Source organism: Cricetulus griseus, chromosome 5, assembly GCF_003668045.3.
Source record: "Cricetulus griseus strain 17A/GY chromosome 5, alternate assembly CriGri-PICRH-1.0, whole genome shotgun sequence".
Taxonomy (NCBI): Eukaryota; Metazoa; Chordata; class Mammalia; order Rodentia; family Cricetidae; genus Cricetulus; species Cricetulus griseus.
The window spans coordinates 167,586,002-167,600,862 of record NC_048598.1 but is presented as its reverse complement, the minus strand read 5'-3'; the positions used below and the strand labels follow the sequence as shown (position 1 = coordinate 167,600,862).

General features: G+C 38.3%; 1 protein-coding gene across 1 annotated transcript in view; it reads right to left on the bottom strand.

Annotated features, from left to right (window-relative positions):
- Nucleotides 1-1,261: 1,261 nt before the first annotated feature.
- Nucleotides 1,262-14,861, bottom strand: part of LOC107980001 (histone deacetylase 9-like) — a 55,391-nt gene continuing 41,791 nt past the window's right edge. The window contains exon 5 of the mRNA XM_035445880.1: nucleotides 1,262-1,397. Coding sequence (XP_035301771.1) covers nucleotides 1,262-1,397 — 136 coding nt within the window. The remainder of the gene's footprint in view (nucleotides 1,398-14,861) is intronic.

Sequence of the window (14,861 nt, the reverse complement as noted above, 5' to 3'; positions counted from 1 at the left end):
TCCACGTGTTTTGTATCATTTTGGGTTCTTCTTTATTTTGAGGTAAAACTTTAGTTTTCTTTATTAAACTTAAACAAGTCACCAGCCTTGACTCAAATGAGATATGTCTGCCAAGGAAAGATTGGCTTCTATTTGAGGTAAGTTCCGTGAGCATCATCACCAGAGGAATCATAAAGATATTTAATACAAGAAAATGCCTCTACAGGCAATTTTACCACGGTTATGCATTATCTATTTTTTGTTGTTTGTGTGGAGTTGCCTATTTTAATTTGTTTTCGATAGACAAAGAGGCACCAAAAAACCCTGGGTAAATAATAGATGTTAAAAATAGTCACTACCTAACAATGTTACTGGAATAATTAGAGTGCAGAAATGCTCTCACATGAGCAGCCAACTGAAAACAAAGGTTGGCATGAAGCTGTTTCTTCGGTTCTTTTAAAATTAATATAGCAAACTCGTTCCAAACTCATCTCTCCCACTTAAAACTACTTGAGTTGTTTTCTTTTTGTTTGCTTTCAACTCCCCCAAGCACACAATATGGGATCCTGTCCTCTGTGCGTTTTGACAGTCTTTTCTTGTTTAGTGTCTGTACAAGGCCAATGTATATTTATATGCATGCACTATACATATGCTTTGCTTTCATACTCAGGGAAAGGAAATTGTTCTTGAAGAAAGTTCCCTTTCTAGCTCAATTCCATGGAGTCATATTCTTCAAATGCAACAAAACACAAAATTCATTTTTGCTTTTTGCTCAGTAGCTAGCTGCTATGGAACACAGCCAGAAATTGTGCCCTTACAACCCAACAGAAGACCAGCATAGACTTCAGGATCCTTAGGATTTCTGTAACATGACTGAGCTTGTATTTGAACCTGGAAGCACATAATCTTATTGCCAAATAGCTGTTGCTATTCCATGTACAATGAAATAAAAATGAAAACTATATTCTTCACGCAAAAGGCCCAGTAGCTTCTCAGATCAGTTAATATATCATAAATAGAAGTCATATCACTTTACTCTTTAAATGAAAAGTAAGACTCCTAAAATGCATGAAGTTTCTGACACATCCATCAAGTCCACCATAGGAAACAATTTTACTTTTATTCAATGAAAATTTCTACAGAAACATAAAATTGGCAGAGCAATACATACCATGCCAATCATTTTTTAAACATCTCCCCAAAGTTTATCAAACTCATATAAAAGCTAGTGTGTATCTTAAAGAACAAAATAGTGTATGATGTCATAGCATTTCATGACATCTTAAAAGAGATACTTGCATTTTGCTGTCACTTTGTAACCGCCTAGGGGAGGGATGTGGCCTTCCAATGCATCAAATCCAGCAGAGACCAGGACCATGTCTGGATCAAACTCTTTGGCCACAGGCATCACCACAGTCCTGTATAGTGAAAAGGCAATGGTCACTCATGGGAAAGTTGGGTACCTGTAAAAACTGTTTTGTGAAAATGACTTGGAACAGCCTGGGTCACTTTCCACAGAATAAAGGAGAAGGCAATGCTAACTGGATCGAACACTTATCCTCTCCTTCTTTGGTAGGCACTGTTGTTTTCGCATCCCCAATACAGTCTTTGTCCTTTCATGTTTTTTTTTTTCCCTCCAGAATGAAAACCGCCATCTCTGCAGGTCCATTCCCAGTCTGTCTCAGCACAGGCACATCTGTACTGTTTTATCCCATTGCCTATAAAAAGAAGGCTTGCTTCTTCCAAAGGAGACTAATGTTTTACAGGAAAACTGAAGCTTTCAGGAGAGCCTAGCTTGCTCTAGTTAGTAAGAAATTGGTATAAATTTGAACTATAAATTTCTTTTGGGAAAAAGTTTGCTATATATATATATTATATATATATATATATATATATATATATATTTGTCATGGTAGGGGGTGACTCTTGCAAAGGAAAAACACAAAATTCCCTTAATAGAATCCAGATTATGACATTAAGTGAGTCCAAGGCCAGACACAACAGGAATGTGGCAGCCATGTCCCTGGCAGCAGCCCCTGCTGTCCCCACTTAGATACTTCTGCACTCACTCCTCAGCCTCCTTGGGGCTCTGAACCTTCCCATCCCTCTTAGTTTTCAGAGAAAATGACTGCAGGACCTCAGAAAAAAATTTACAAGGGCTTCAAGCTCAGAGTGCCATCATAAAAATTCAAATACCAAAGACTATTTAATAAAATGAGGAAACAGCACACTATTATGAATTTTACTAGTAAGACTTCTGTCTGTGAGAAGAAACTGAAGTGAGTGTTCCAGGAGCAATCCTTCAGTAGAAAACTGTTAGATGTTTTTAAAAACTCTTTAGATTTTTAACAATGATCACATACCTTTATATAAAGAAATTTTTGATTGAATGTTGTAAACAGGAAGTTGAAATTAGGAAATAAATAACTAAATGAAACACACACACACACACACACACACACACACACACACACACACACACACACACATATATATATATATATGATATATATATATCAACTGAACACTTTTTTTCTACTAATAGAAAATACCAGCCATCAAGCTTTCAAACATATGTACACATTAGATTTCCACAGTAGTTCTCTCAGCAGCCGGAAAATTGTTAAGCCTGAATTACTCACTAGCAAAACTAAGAAAAATATAATACCACTCACTATGTATGGCTTACTTATTTTTTTAATGTTGTGAATCTTTAGTATGGATGCATGATCTGAAGAAATACATAAGATTCCTTCAACAACATCAGCTCTGACAATGTCATTTTTATAGAAGTATTATGTGTGACCATTCACTGATGGTCTTGAAAGAAATGCCCTTGTGCTATTGAGACATCGGAATACTCTCTCAAATAATCCAAAATATTTTCTCAAGATCCTGTCTTTATTTTGGTTGGTACAGGATACTGTCTAGCAAACAGCTGGTCTAGTTTATTTGTAAGACAAATCAACACATTTGGTGTGCCAATTATTTCTGAATTCGAAAACAAGGAGTTTTCAATGAAGCTATATCTCAGGCAACTTAATCTATGTAGGTGGATTCACTCCAAAAATAATAAAACAACAAGAATTGGGGTGGGGGATCTGCCATATAACCCTGTGAGCTTTAGAAGTAATCTTGTCACAGCCTGGAGACATCTGAGACAAAAGCCTTGACAAAGGAATTTCCTAGAGCATATTGGCCTATGGGCATGTCTATGGGAGACTGTCTTGATTATTAACTGATGCAAGATGTCACCATCCCTAGGCAAATGGTCCTGGAGTTGACAATCCAACCAACAAGCAACATTCTTCCATGGTTTCTTCTCCACTCTCTTGGCCAGAGGGAATGCTGAACAAATAGCCAGAAAGCCTGCCTTCTGGTTCCCTTCCCCTGACATTTTTGAAGTATGGAAAGTGGCCTGAAAGTGTAAGGTGAAGTAAAGCCTTTTCTCCCCAAGTGGCATTGGTCATGTATTGGTTACAGCAAAAAGAAAGGGAACTAGAACACCACATTATCTGGTAGAATTTTCCATTTCAAAGCACACATTCTTAAAATGGTGGTTACTCTTCAGAGCAATCCATAGCCTTTAAAAAGGATGCTTTCTTAGAATTTTGTCCAGATGGCAACTGCTTGCTGATGAACTAGCTGTGTGTGACTATAGAAAGTTTTGTGATGTTCTACTACAAAATATTCTGCAAATTTTCTGTTAACTAGAGAACTGAATGACAAATGCTTATAAATATTAACATTGGTTATGTTTTATTCATTAACTTCAACTAATACACATTGTTTACTTTGTTGCAAATACTGGCATTGTTCAATTTCAAGCTTAACTTAGTAATTTTCCTATTGTTGACATAAACTCTTCCTTGCCTACATCTCATAAATAGATAGAACTAATATTCTCCAGATCTCTTTATCTTGGTAAAATAAAAAAATATTCTGTGTACACAAGTGTTTTGCTGGTAAATATGTCTGGGCATCACTGCATGCCTGGTACCCAGAGAGGCCAGACAAGGGCATTGGATCCCATGTAACTGGAGTTACAGATGATTGTGAGCCACTATGTTCATGCTGAGAATAGAACCCAGGTTCTCTGGAACCGTGGCTAGTGCTCTCAACTACTAAGCCATTCCTCCAGCCCCAAATTTGGTCACTTTTAAGGAGACATCACCAAATTCTTTAAGCTCTTTTATTTATGTTGGCATGGATCTAGAATATTCACTGCAATTAATCTCCTTTCCAAAACTCATATTGAAATGAAATACCATTGCTACAGTATGGATCATTGCCATTGCTATTGGAGTAGGTTCCTGATGAAAGGATAAGTCTGCCAAATTTCCTCTCTGTCCTATGCCTGTTTGTATGTCCTTCAACCATGTTATGACACAGTATGGTGGCCCTTACCAGACACCAGTACCACAATCCTGATCTTTGTAGCCCCCATAACCATTTTTCAAATAAATTTATATTCTGTATCAATTATCTAGCTTTAGATATCTGTTATAGCAACACAAAATGTATTAAGACCATGTATGAAAGACTAAAAGACAGGTATGAAAATATTAAGTAAAAAAAGCAGTGTAATTTTTCTTGAACAAATTCCTCAAAGGCATTCATGGTTTTTGTTGTTACAATAACAAGCAAAATATGCATGGTTGCTTGGGTTATCATACACTTCCTAATAGCCATGATACCCCAATAGCAAAAACCTGTCATTGAGTAGCTAGTATTCTACTGTCAGTCTCCAATAAAAGAGTACAGAGACCCCTGAAAAGTGGTTGACACTTGGACATTATCACCAGAGATATAAAGTAACTCTGGAGTACTGCATGGTGGCAAGAAAATCGTCAGAAGGTATAAGGATATATTCACAGGGTATATGGACTAAGGCAGAAATAGCCTAGGGTGACTGAAGCTGGAACACTTCCAGAAACACAAAAAGGAATGCTAACAGTGGATTATAACCCATAAAATCAGATAAGTAGTCCCAAGTTCATAATATAGCAGAGACATAACTGTACAGAGAAGAAACAGCTCTTCCTACATAATAAACTAACTAACCTCCAAGTATTGAAGAATTTCAGGAAAGAGAAAGTGACCATTTGAATAAGATAAAAACAACTAAAGGAAGCAAGATTTAAAGAGCTATACCCCAAAACTTTACTATCATGAAACCATTTGAAATGCCAATATTGTTTCAAAATAAAAAGTATCAAATAGGAAATGTTACCAACTCAACAATGGGAATGTTAGCAGAAAATGGACTTTTAATTTTTTTCTTTTTAAGAATGATTTGTGCTGGGCTGTGGTGGCACATGCTTTTAATCCCAGCACTGGGATCTCTGTGAGGTCGAAGCCAGCCTGGTCTACAAAGCTACACAAAGAAACCCTATCTCAAAAAACAAAAACAACAACAAAGAATGATTTGCTTGTTTTACTTTACTTATGTATATGTACTTGCATGAGTTAGTGTGTCCCAGATGCATGCAGTGCAGTACCCAAAGAAGACAAGAGGCTGTTGGACCCTCTGAAACTGGATTTATGGATGGTGGATAGTTGTCAGCCACCACACAAGTGCTGGCAACTCTGGGACTCTGGAAGAGCAAGCAGTGCTCCAACCACTGAGTCACCTCTCCAGCCTAGCAACAGATTTTTAAACAAATTTTGAACAGAGAAAAATTGGGAGCAGACTAAGAAAATGATTGAGAAAGGAAAGCTACTGCCCAGAGCATGATATAGAAGGAACTATAGAAGAGATGGGAGATATTTGGACCCAGGTAACCTCAGTAAAAAACAGGTACAGTGGAAAGGAAAAAGCAGGACTGAAAACAAGACATTAAAGAAATACAACCGGCAAACACCTCTAGAAGATAACCAAACATTCTAGTTGCCTTTCTTCCTGCTAACAGCCAGGCTAAGCACTCTTCCTTAATAGCAAGTATATGTGGACATACTCAGACATTCACTTGCCTGAACTCCTCATGTGGCTGTTGGTGACTTCTAAATTTAGTTCTCTTTGTTTTGTCCTCAGAACATTCAGAGACCACTAGCCATATTCCAGAATGTTAATCCCAAAGTAGAGTTCGGAGGGGTTAAAGATACTAGCCAATTCAAACTCTCAACTGACTTATTTATGTACTCATTAGGAAAACTGACACCATTTATTACCTTCTTAAATATCTATGGAAAATAAAAGGATTTCCTAACTCATGAGAGACCCAAGCGTATAGAAAAAAACATTAAAATAAAAATATAAACAACTGGAAAAGCCTGGGCAGTGGTGGCACACACCTTTAATCCCAGCTTGTTGAGAGGCAGAGGCAGGTGGCTCTCTGTGATTTTGAGGCCAGTTTGGTTTACAGAGTGAGTTCCAGGACAGTCTGAGCTGTTACACAAAGAAACCCTGTCTCAAAAAAACAAATAATAAAAAACAACTGGAAAGAAAACAAACAAATATAGTTCAGGCAAATAATATTCTCAAATATATTATATATAAATAAATATATCCATATGTAAACCCATATAATGTATGCATATATTGCATGAATATATGACATATTATATATTTAAGTATATTTATACATGTAGGTATTTATTTAAATATATATACATATATATAAATATATATACATATGTACATATTAAGAATGTGTGTATACACACACACACACACACACACACACACACACATACACACACACACACACACACACACACACACACACACGTATTTAAATATAGGTTTCACTATGTACCTCAGGATGGTCTGGAACTCACAAGGCATATCATTTAATTTTTTCAGTGCTATGGTCAAATACCTGGCAATAAACAATTTAAAGATGAATTGTTTATTCTCAGCTCACAGATGGAGGAGATAATCCACTATGGCTAGAGCACATGAGGACACAATCTAGAGGCATCTTGCTCACATCTGTGAAAACCAAGTGGTAAAGACTGTTCAAGAAGCCAGACTAGGCCATAAACCTTAGGGCCAGACAGCTGGAGAGCCACTTCTGCAAGCTAGACCAGATCTCCAGAGTTGGTTGAGGCAGTAATGCTAGTTTGTTCCATTCACTTTCTTAAAGAACAGCCTTCCTCATCCTTCCTACAGATGTCTGGGTATGGGCCATGCAAATGAGAGTACATTGTTAGTAAATGGAGACATGGCATACTCTCATTCGCACCCCCCCCCACTTTTCACTCTACAGAGCTGAGCCTATTTCTGCTTTAAAGCCAGAAGCGGTCCTTGCATTGGTGCATGTCAAATGAGGGGGTGGTGTCTTTCTGTCAGCACTCAGCACATGTCACTCTGTGAGTCACAGTAAACCATCAGTCAGATTCACTTTAAGGACAGTGCTTCACCTGACTCACTGTCAGTGTAGCCAATGGATTGGCACTGACTAGATAGGAACTCATTCCAGAAATGTGACTCTCACAGAGGAGGCACATATTCTGGGTCTATTGCTCCAGTCTCATGGGATGACATTCCCAGTTGTCTTCTCTTCTTTGTTCTGTGTTCAATATGGGGACACATGGTCCACGTCTCCCTGTACATCTAACATCTATGTGGTACTGAGGATTCTATCTCAGTTCCTTGCACATCCATTCCAAGTGCTTTCATTCACTGAAACATCTGTGTCAATCAACTCCGATTTTAAAACACCCGAATCCATAGACACGAATCAATCCAAATATTGTTTTATTCTTTCTGGAGTCATTCATTGAACTCTATTCTGTGGGAAGCATTGGGGTTATATGGAAGCTTGAAACAGAAAGGAGTTGTAAAACTACCCTTAAGGAGATTGCAGATTACAGGGAGGCAAGAGGAAAATACGTCTTTACAGCATTATAGATTAAGCCTCAAACATATACAATGTACATGAGACCAGGAGGGACAAAATAGCAAGAAGCCCAGGAGAAGTGAAGAATGAGTATGGACATTGGTGAAGGAGGTTGACAGGAAACAACAAAACAATAAAAACTAAAACAAGGAAGGTACTCAACTGGCATCATGCAAGACCACAGATGTGGGCACATAGAAAGGCATGGTGAGTGTCAAGGGTGCTGAGCATGAAATATGGAGTAGCAATGGCCAAGGAAGATGAAAGCAAACATATCCCAGTCTCTGCCTGCTGTTCAGGAAGAATGTGTCAGTGACTTGCAAGACAGTCATGGTTGTATCTCCCCGGCAAATTTGGAATTCATTGCTCCAAATCTCATGGAAAGATATCCATATTGAAGACAATAATAGGGTTGTCTTCCCAGCTTTCTTCAGTTTCTGGACACATGGTCTGTATCTCCCTTTACTAACAATATACTCTCACCTGAGCACTTGGGAAGCTGGGGAGTGAGTGAGTGATTGAAGGAATGTATGCCAACCTCCACCAATTCACGTCCTTCAAGTAAGGAATTTTTAGCACCCATCTACATCACCATCCAGGTTCGTAGACAGTCCTATGGATTTCATAGACTTCACATACTCATGGAGAAGATGCAGTTTATGAGCAATCAAGCAAACTACAGCCATACTACCCCGAATGGAGCTGATTTCATCTGAACAAGCAAGCACTTAGTAAGAGCTAGTATGAAACATAAATTATGCAGAAGGCCACAGGAGTGACTAATAGGGATTTAGGCCTAGGTATACAAAGACCGGCTGACACTGACTGTGCCGGAAGTGGGGAAGGTCACATGTACTTACAGGGACAAACAGTTGCCAGATGGGAGAGCACACTCAAATGCCCTGAGAGGGGCTTGGGTGTACTTAGAGACCCACGAGATGATACTATTGCTGACTCACAATGTTAACAGTAGAAGAATGTTGGAAATGATCAGTCAGATACCTGGTAATGAAGCCAAGGTAGGTGGGCATTGGAGGCCATCATAGTGCTTTGAATTTAATTTTCAATAAATGAGAAGACCCTGAAAGATTGGAGAGGGCTCTCTCCTCAGACTGCCACCTAAGCCTGAGGTGAGTCTGGGGGCTGCTCTGCACCCAACCTCCCCATCAACCCCTGCTTCTGCCTGAGCACCTCCCCCTAAAAGAGTGGAACGGCCCAGACCAGAAGGCTCACCCTGAGTCTGGATACACCTCACCCTTGTCTGCCCACTGCCCTCTGCCCTCCTCCTACAGCCTGAGCCTGCTGTCTGAGCCCTCCACCTGCCACCTGAGAAGAGATGGAGAGACCCATCCTGCACCCACTGGAAGAAGGGATGGGAAGAAGACAGAATAAGAACTAACTCAACAACAGAAAGACCAATATGACATCAACAGAATCTGGAGATTCCACACCAGCAAGAACCAAAAAAAAAAAGCCCAAAGCAGAGACTGAAGAAGAGATGGACCTTAAAAATTATATTATGAAGATGATAGAGACCATTAAAGAGGAAACAAGAAAATCCCTTAAAGAAATAGAAGAAAAAACAAGTAAAAAAATTACATGAAATGGAGGAAGAGACAAACCAAAAAATTCAAGAAATAAACAAATCTCTTAGAGAATCTAAAGAAAGCCAAGAAAAAACAACCAAATAAGTGAAGGAAACAATTCAAACAGTTCATGGTTTGAAAGCACAATTAGAAACAATAAAGAAAACACAGAATGAGGGGATGCTGGAAATAGAAAAGTTGGGTAAATGATTAGGAACCACTGATGTAGGCATAACTAATAGAATACAAGAGATGGAAGAGAGAATTTCAGGTGTTGAAGACTCATTAGAGGATATACAGTCATCGACCAAAGAAAATCTCAAGTCCAAAAAATCCCTAACACAAAATATCCAAGAAATATGGGACTCCATAAATAGACTAAACCTAAGAAAAGGAAAATGTGAAGAAAATCAGCTTAACGGTACAGAAAACATGTTCAAGAAAATCATAGAAGAAAATTTCCCCAACCTAAAGAAGGATATGGCTATGAAAGTACAAGAAGCTTACAGAACACCAAATAGATTGGACCACAGAGAAGTCCCCTCACCACATAATTATCAAAACTCCAAACTTACAGAATAAAGAAAAATATTAAGAACAGAAAAAGAAAAAGGCCAAGTAACATACAAAGGCAGACCTATCTGAATTACACCCGACTTCTCAATGGAAACTTTGAAAGCCAGAAGATCCTGCATAGATGTTCTACAAACACTAAGGGAACATGGATGTCACCCAAGACTACTGTATCCAGCAAAGCTTTCAATCACTATAGATGGAGAAAAAAAAAGATATCATGACAAAACCAGATTTAAGCAATACATATCCACTAACCCAGCCCTTCAGAAATTACTGGAAGGAAAACTCCAACATAATGAAGATAACTAAGCTCAAAAACCATAGGCAATAGGTAATCCCACTTTACCAAACACCAAAAAATAAAAAATAAATAAGTGGGGAAATCCACACAAAATAACACCACCACCAATAAATCCAAAACAAACAAGAATCAACAATCAATGGTCATTAATATCACTCAAGTTCAATGGTCTTAACTTGCCTATAATAAGATACAGGTTATGGATATGAAGCAGAATCCATCCTTCTGCCGCATACAAGAAACACATTTCAACTTCAAAGCCAGACAGTACCTCAGAATAAAGGGTTTGGAAAAGATTTTCTAATCAAATGGACCCAAGAAACAAGTTGGTGTAGCAATCCTAATATTTAACAAATTATACTTCAAACTAAAATCAATCAAAAGAGATGAAGAAGGGCATTTCATACTTATCACAGGAACAGTCCATCAAGATGAAGTCTCAATCCTGAACACCTATGCCCCAAATACAAAGGCACCCACATTTGAAAAAAAATTATTAAAGCTCAAATAACACATAAAACCTCACACACTTATAGTACGAGACTTCAACACTACACTCTCACCACTAGATAGGACCACCAAACAGAAAGTTCACAAAGAATAAAAGAACTAACAGATGTTATGACCCAATTGGGTTTAACAGATACCTAAAGAACATTCCATCCAAACACAAAAGAATATACCTTCTTCTCAGCGCCACATGGAACCTAATCAAAAATTTACCACATACTTGGCATGTAGCAAACCTACACAGATACAAAAAAATGGAATAATACCCTGTATCTTATCAGACCACCATGCTTTAAAGTTAGAATTCAACAATAACACAAATTGCAGAAACCCTACAATCTCATGGAAATTAAATAATGCACAATTGAACCATTACTGGGTCAAGGAAGAAATAAAAAAAGAAATTAAAGACTTCATAGAATTCAATAAGAATGAAGATACAGCATACCCAAACCTATGGGACACTTTGAAAGCAGTGCTAAGAGGAAAGTTCATAAACCTAAATGCCCACAAGAAGAAACTAGAGAATAGTCACGCTAGATAATTAACAGTGCAACTGAAAGCCCTAGAACAAAAGGAAGCAAACTTTCCACAGAGGAGTAGACACCAGGAAATAATCAAACTGAGGGCTGAAATCAATAAAGTAGAAACTAGGAAAACACTACAAAGACTCAATGAAACAAAGAATTGGTTCTTTGAGAAAGTCAACAAGATAGACAAACATTTATACAAACTAACCAAAAGGCAGAGAGAGAGCATACTAATTAACAAAATCAGAAATGAAAAGGGGGACATAACAACAGACACTGAAGAAATCCAGAGAATCATCAGGTCATACTTTGAAAACCTGTACTCCACAAAATTCAAAAATTTAAAGGAAATGGGCAATTTTCTGGATAGATATGACTTACTGAAATTAAATCAAGAACAGATAAGCAAATTTAATAGACCTATAGCCTCTAATGAAATAGAAGCAGCCATCAAAAATCTACTAACCAAAAAAAAAAAAAATACAGGGCCAGATGGTTTCAGTGCAGAATTCTACCAGAAATTCAAAGAAGAGCTAATACCAGTACTCCTCAAATTGTTCCTCACAATAGAAGCAGAAAGGACATTCCCAAGCTCTTTTTTTGAGGCTACAATTACCTTGCTACCCAACGTAATTGAGTAGCAAGGTAATTGTACCAAGGTACCAAGGTATCAAGGTACAAAAACACAAGGAAAAGAGAATTATGGACAAAGATCCCTCATGAACATTGAAGCAAAAATATTTTAAAAAATACTGGCAAATCGAATCAAAAAACACATCAGAGAAATCATCCACAATGATCAAGTTGGCTTTATCCCAGGAATGCAGGGATGGTTCAACATATGAAAATCCATCAATGTCATCCACCATATAAACAACTGAAAAAAAAAAGATCATCTCAATGGTTGCTGAAAAAGCCTTTGGCAAAATCCAACATCCCTTCATGATAAAGTTCTTTAGAGATCAGGAATAACAGGAACATATCTAAACATGATAAAAGCAATATACAACAAACCAACAGCCAACATCAAACTAAATGGAGAAAAACTCAAGGCGATTCCTCTAAAATCAGGAACAAGACAAGGTTGTCCACTCTCTCCTTATCTCTTCAAAATTGTACTTGAAGTTGTAGTTAGAGCAATAAGACAACAAAAGGAGATCAAGGGGATACAAATTGGAAAGGAAGAAGTCAAACTTTCACTATTTGCAGATAATATGATAGTTTACATAAGTGACCTGAAAAACTCTAGCAGGGAACTACTACAGCTGATAAACACCTTCAGCAAAGTGACAGGATACACGATTAACTCAAATAAAAATCAGTAGCCCTACTACATACAGAAGATAAATGCACTGAGAAATATAAATCAGAGAAACATCACCCTTCACAATAGCAACTAACAACATAAAATATCTTGGGATACCACTAGCCAAAAATGAGAAAGACCTGTGTAATGAGAACTTTGAGTCTTTAAAGAAAGTAATTAGAGAATATACCAGAAAATGGAAAGCTCTCCCATGCTCTTGTATAGGTAGAATCAACATAGTAAAAATGGTAATCTTGCCAAAAGCAATCTACAGATTCAACGCAATTCCCATCAAAATCTCAACACAATTCTTCACAGACCTTGCAAGAACAGTACTCAACTTCATATGGAAAAACAAAAACCTAGGAGAGCTAAAACAACCCTGTACAATAAAGGAACTTCCAGAGGCATCACCATCCCTGACTTCAAGCGCTATTATAGAGCCATAGTTCTGAAAACAGCTTGGTATTGACACAAAAATATACAGGTTGACCAATGGAGTTGAATTAAAAACCCTGATATTAACCCACACACCTATGAGCACCTGATTTTTGACAAAGATGCTAAATTTATACAATGGAAAAAAAGAAAGCATCTTCAACAAATAGTGCTGGCATAACTGGATTCTGACATGTAGAAGATTGTAGATTGATCCATATCTATCTCCATGCACTAAACTTAAGTCCAAATGGATCAAAGACCTCAACATGAACTCAGCCACACTGAACTTCCTAGAAGAGAAGGTAGGTGGTACCCTTGAACAAATATGTACAGGAGACTGCTTTCTGAACATACCACCAGTAGCTCAAACATTGAGTTTGACAATTAATAAATGGGACCTTCTGAAACTGAGAAGCTTCTGTAAAGCAAAGGACACAGTCAGCAAGACAAAATGCCAGCCCACAGAATGGGAAAAGATTCACCAACCCCACATCTGACAGAAGGCTGATCAACAAAATATACAATGAACTCAAGAAGCTAGCCACCAAAACACCAAACAATGCAATAAAAGATGGAGTGCAGAACTAAATAGAGAATTCTCAACAGAGGAATCCAAAATGGCTGTAAGACTCGAGAAAGTGTTCAACATCCTTAGCCATCAGGGAAATGCAACTCAAAACCACACTGAGATACCATCTTACTCCTGTCAGAATGGCTAAAATCAATAACACCAATGATAATCTATGCTGGAGGGGATGTGGAGAAAGAGGAACTCTCCTCCATTGCTGATGGGAGTGCAAACTTGTACAACCACTTTGGAAAGCAGCATGGTGATTTCTCAGGAAAATGGGAATCAGTCTACTTCAAGATCCAGCAATTCCTTTCTTGGGCATATACCCAAAGAATGCACCCTCATACAATAAGGACATATGTTCAACTATGTTCATAGCAGCATTATTTGTAATAGCCAGAAACTGGAAACAACCTAGATGCCCCTCAACTGAAGAATGCATAGAGAAAATGTGGTATATTTACACAATGGAGTACTTCTCAGTGGAAAAAAAAACAGTGGAATCTTGAAATTCGCAGGCAAATGGATGGAACTAGAAGAAACCATCCTCAGTGAGGTTAACCAATCACAAAAAGATAAACATGGTAAGTACTCACTCATTTTTTAAATTTTTAGACATAGAGCAAAGGATCACTAGCCTACAATCCACACTGCCAGAGATACTAGGAAACAAGAAGGACCCCAAGAGAAGTTTGCATAGTCCCCTGAAGAAGCAGATGGGGACAAGAACCCTTGACCAAATTGGAGCCCGGGGGCAGGAAGATGAAGGAGAGTCTTCATCCAGTTGTTTGAAGCAGAAACAGACACCCACAGCTAAGCACTGAACCATACTATTGGAATTCAGTTTTGGAGAGGGAGGAGGGTTGAGCAAAGGAGCCAAGACTGGGATGGAGAGACCTGCAGAAACAGTGGACCTGACCTACTGATATAATGGAGACCCTAGTCATAAAGCTGGGGAAACAGCATTGGACCAAACCAACCCCTCTGATTGTCGGTGCCAGCTAGGAGCCCAAGACAGTCTATGGGTCCTCTAATAGTGGAGTCAGTCTTTATTCCTAGAGAACAATGGACTTTGGAGCCCACTCCCTATGGAGGGATACTATTATAGCCCAGATACAGTGAGGAGGGCCTAGCTCCCCCCCTCAGTCAATATGACAGACTTTGAAGGTCCTTGGTGGAGGGCCTCACTATCCCTGGGGAGGAGTCGGGGGGGGGGG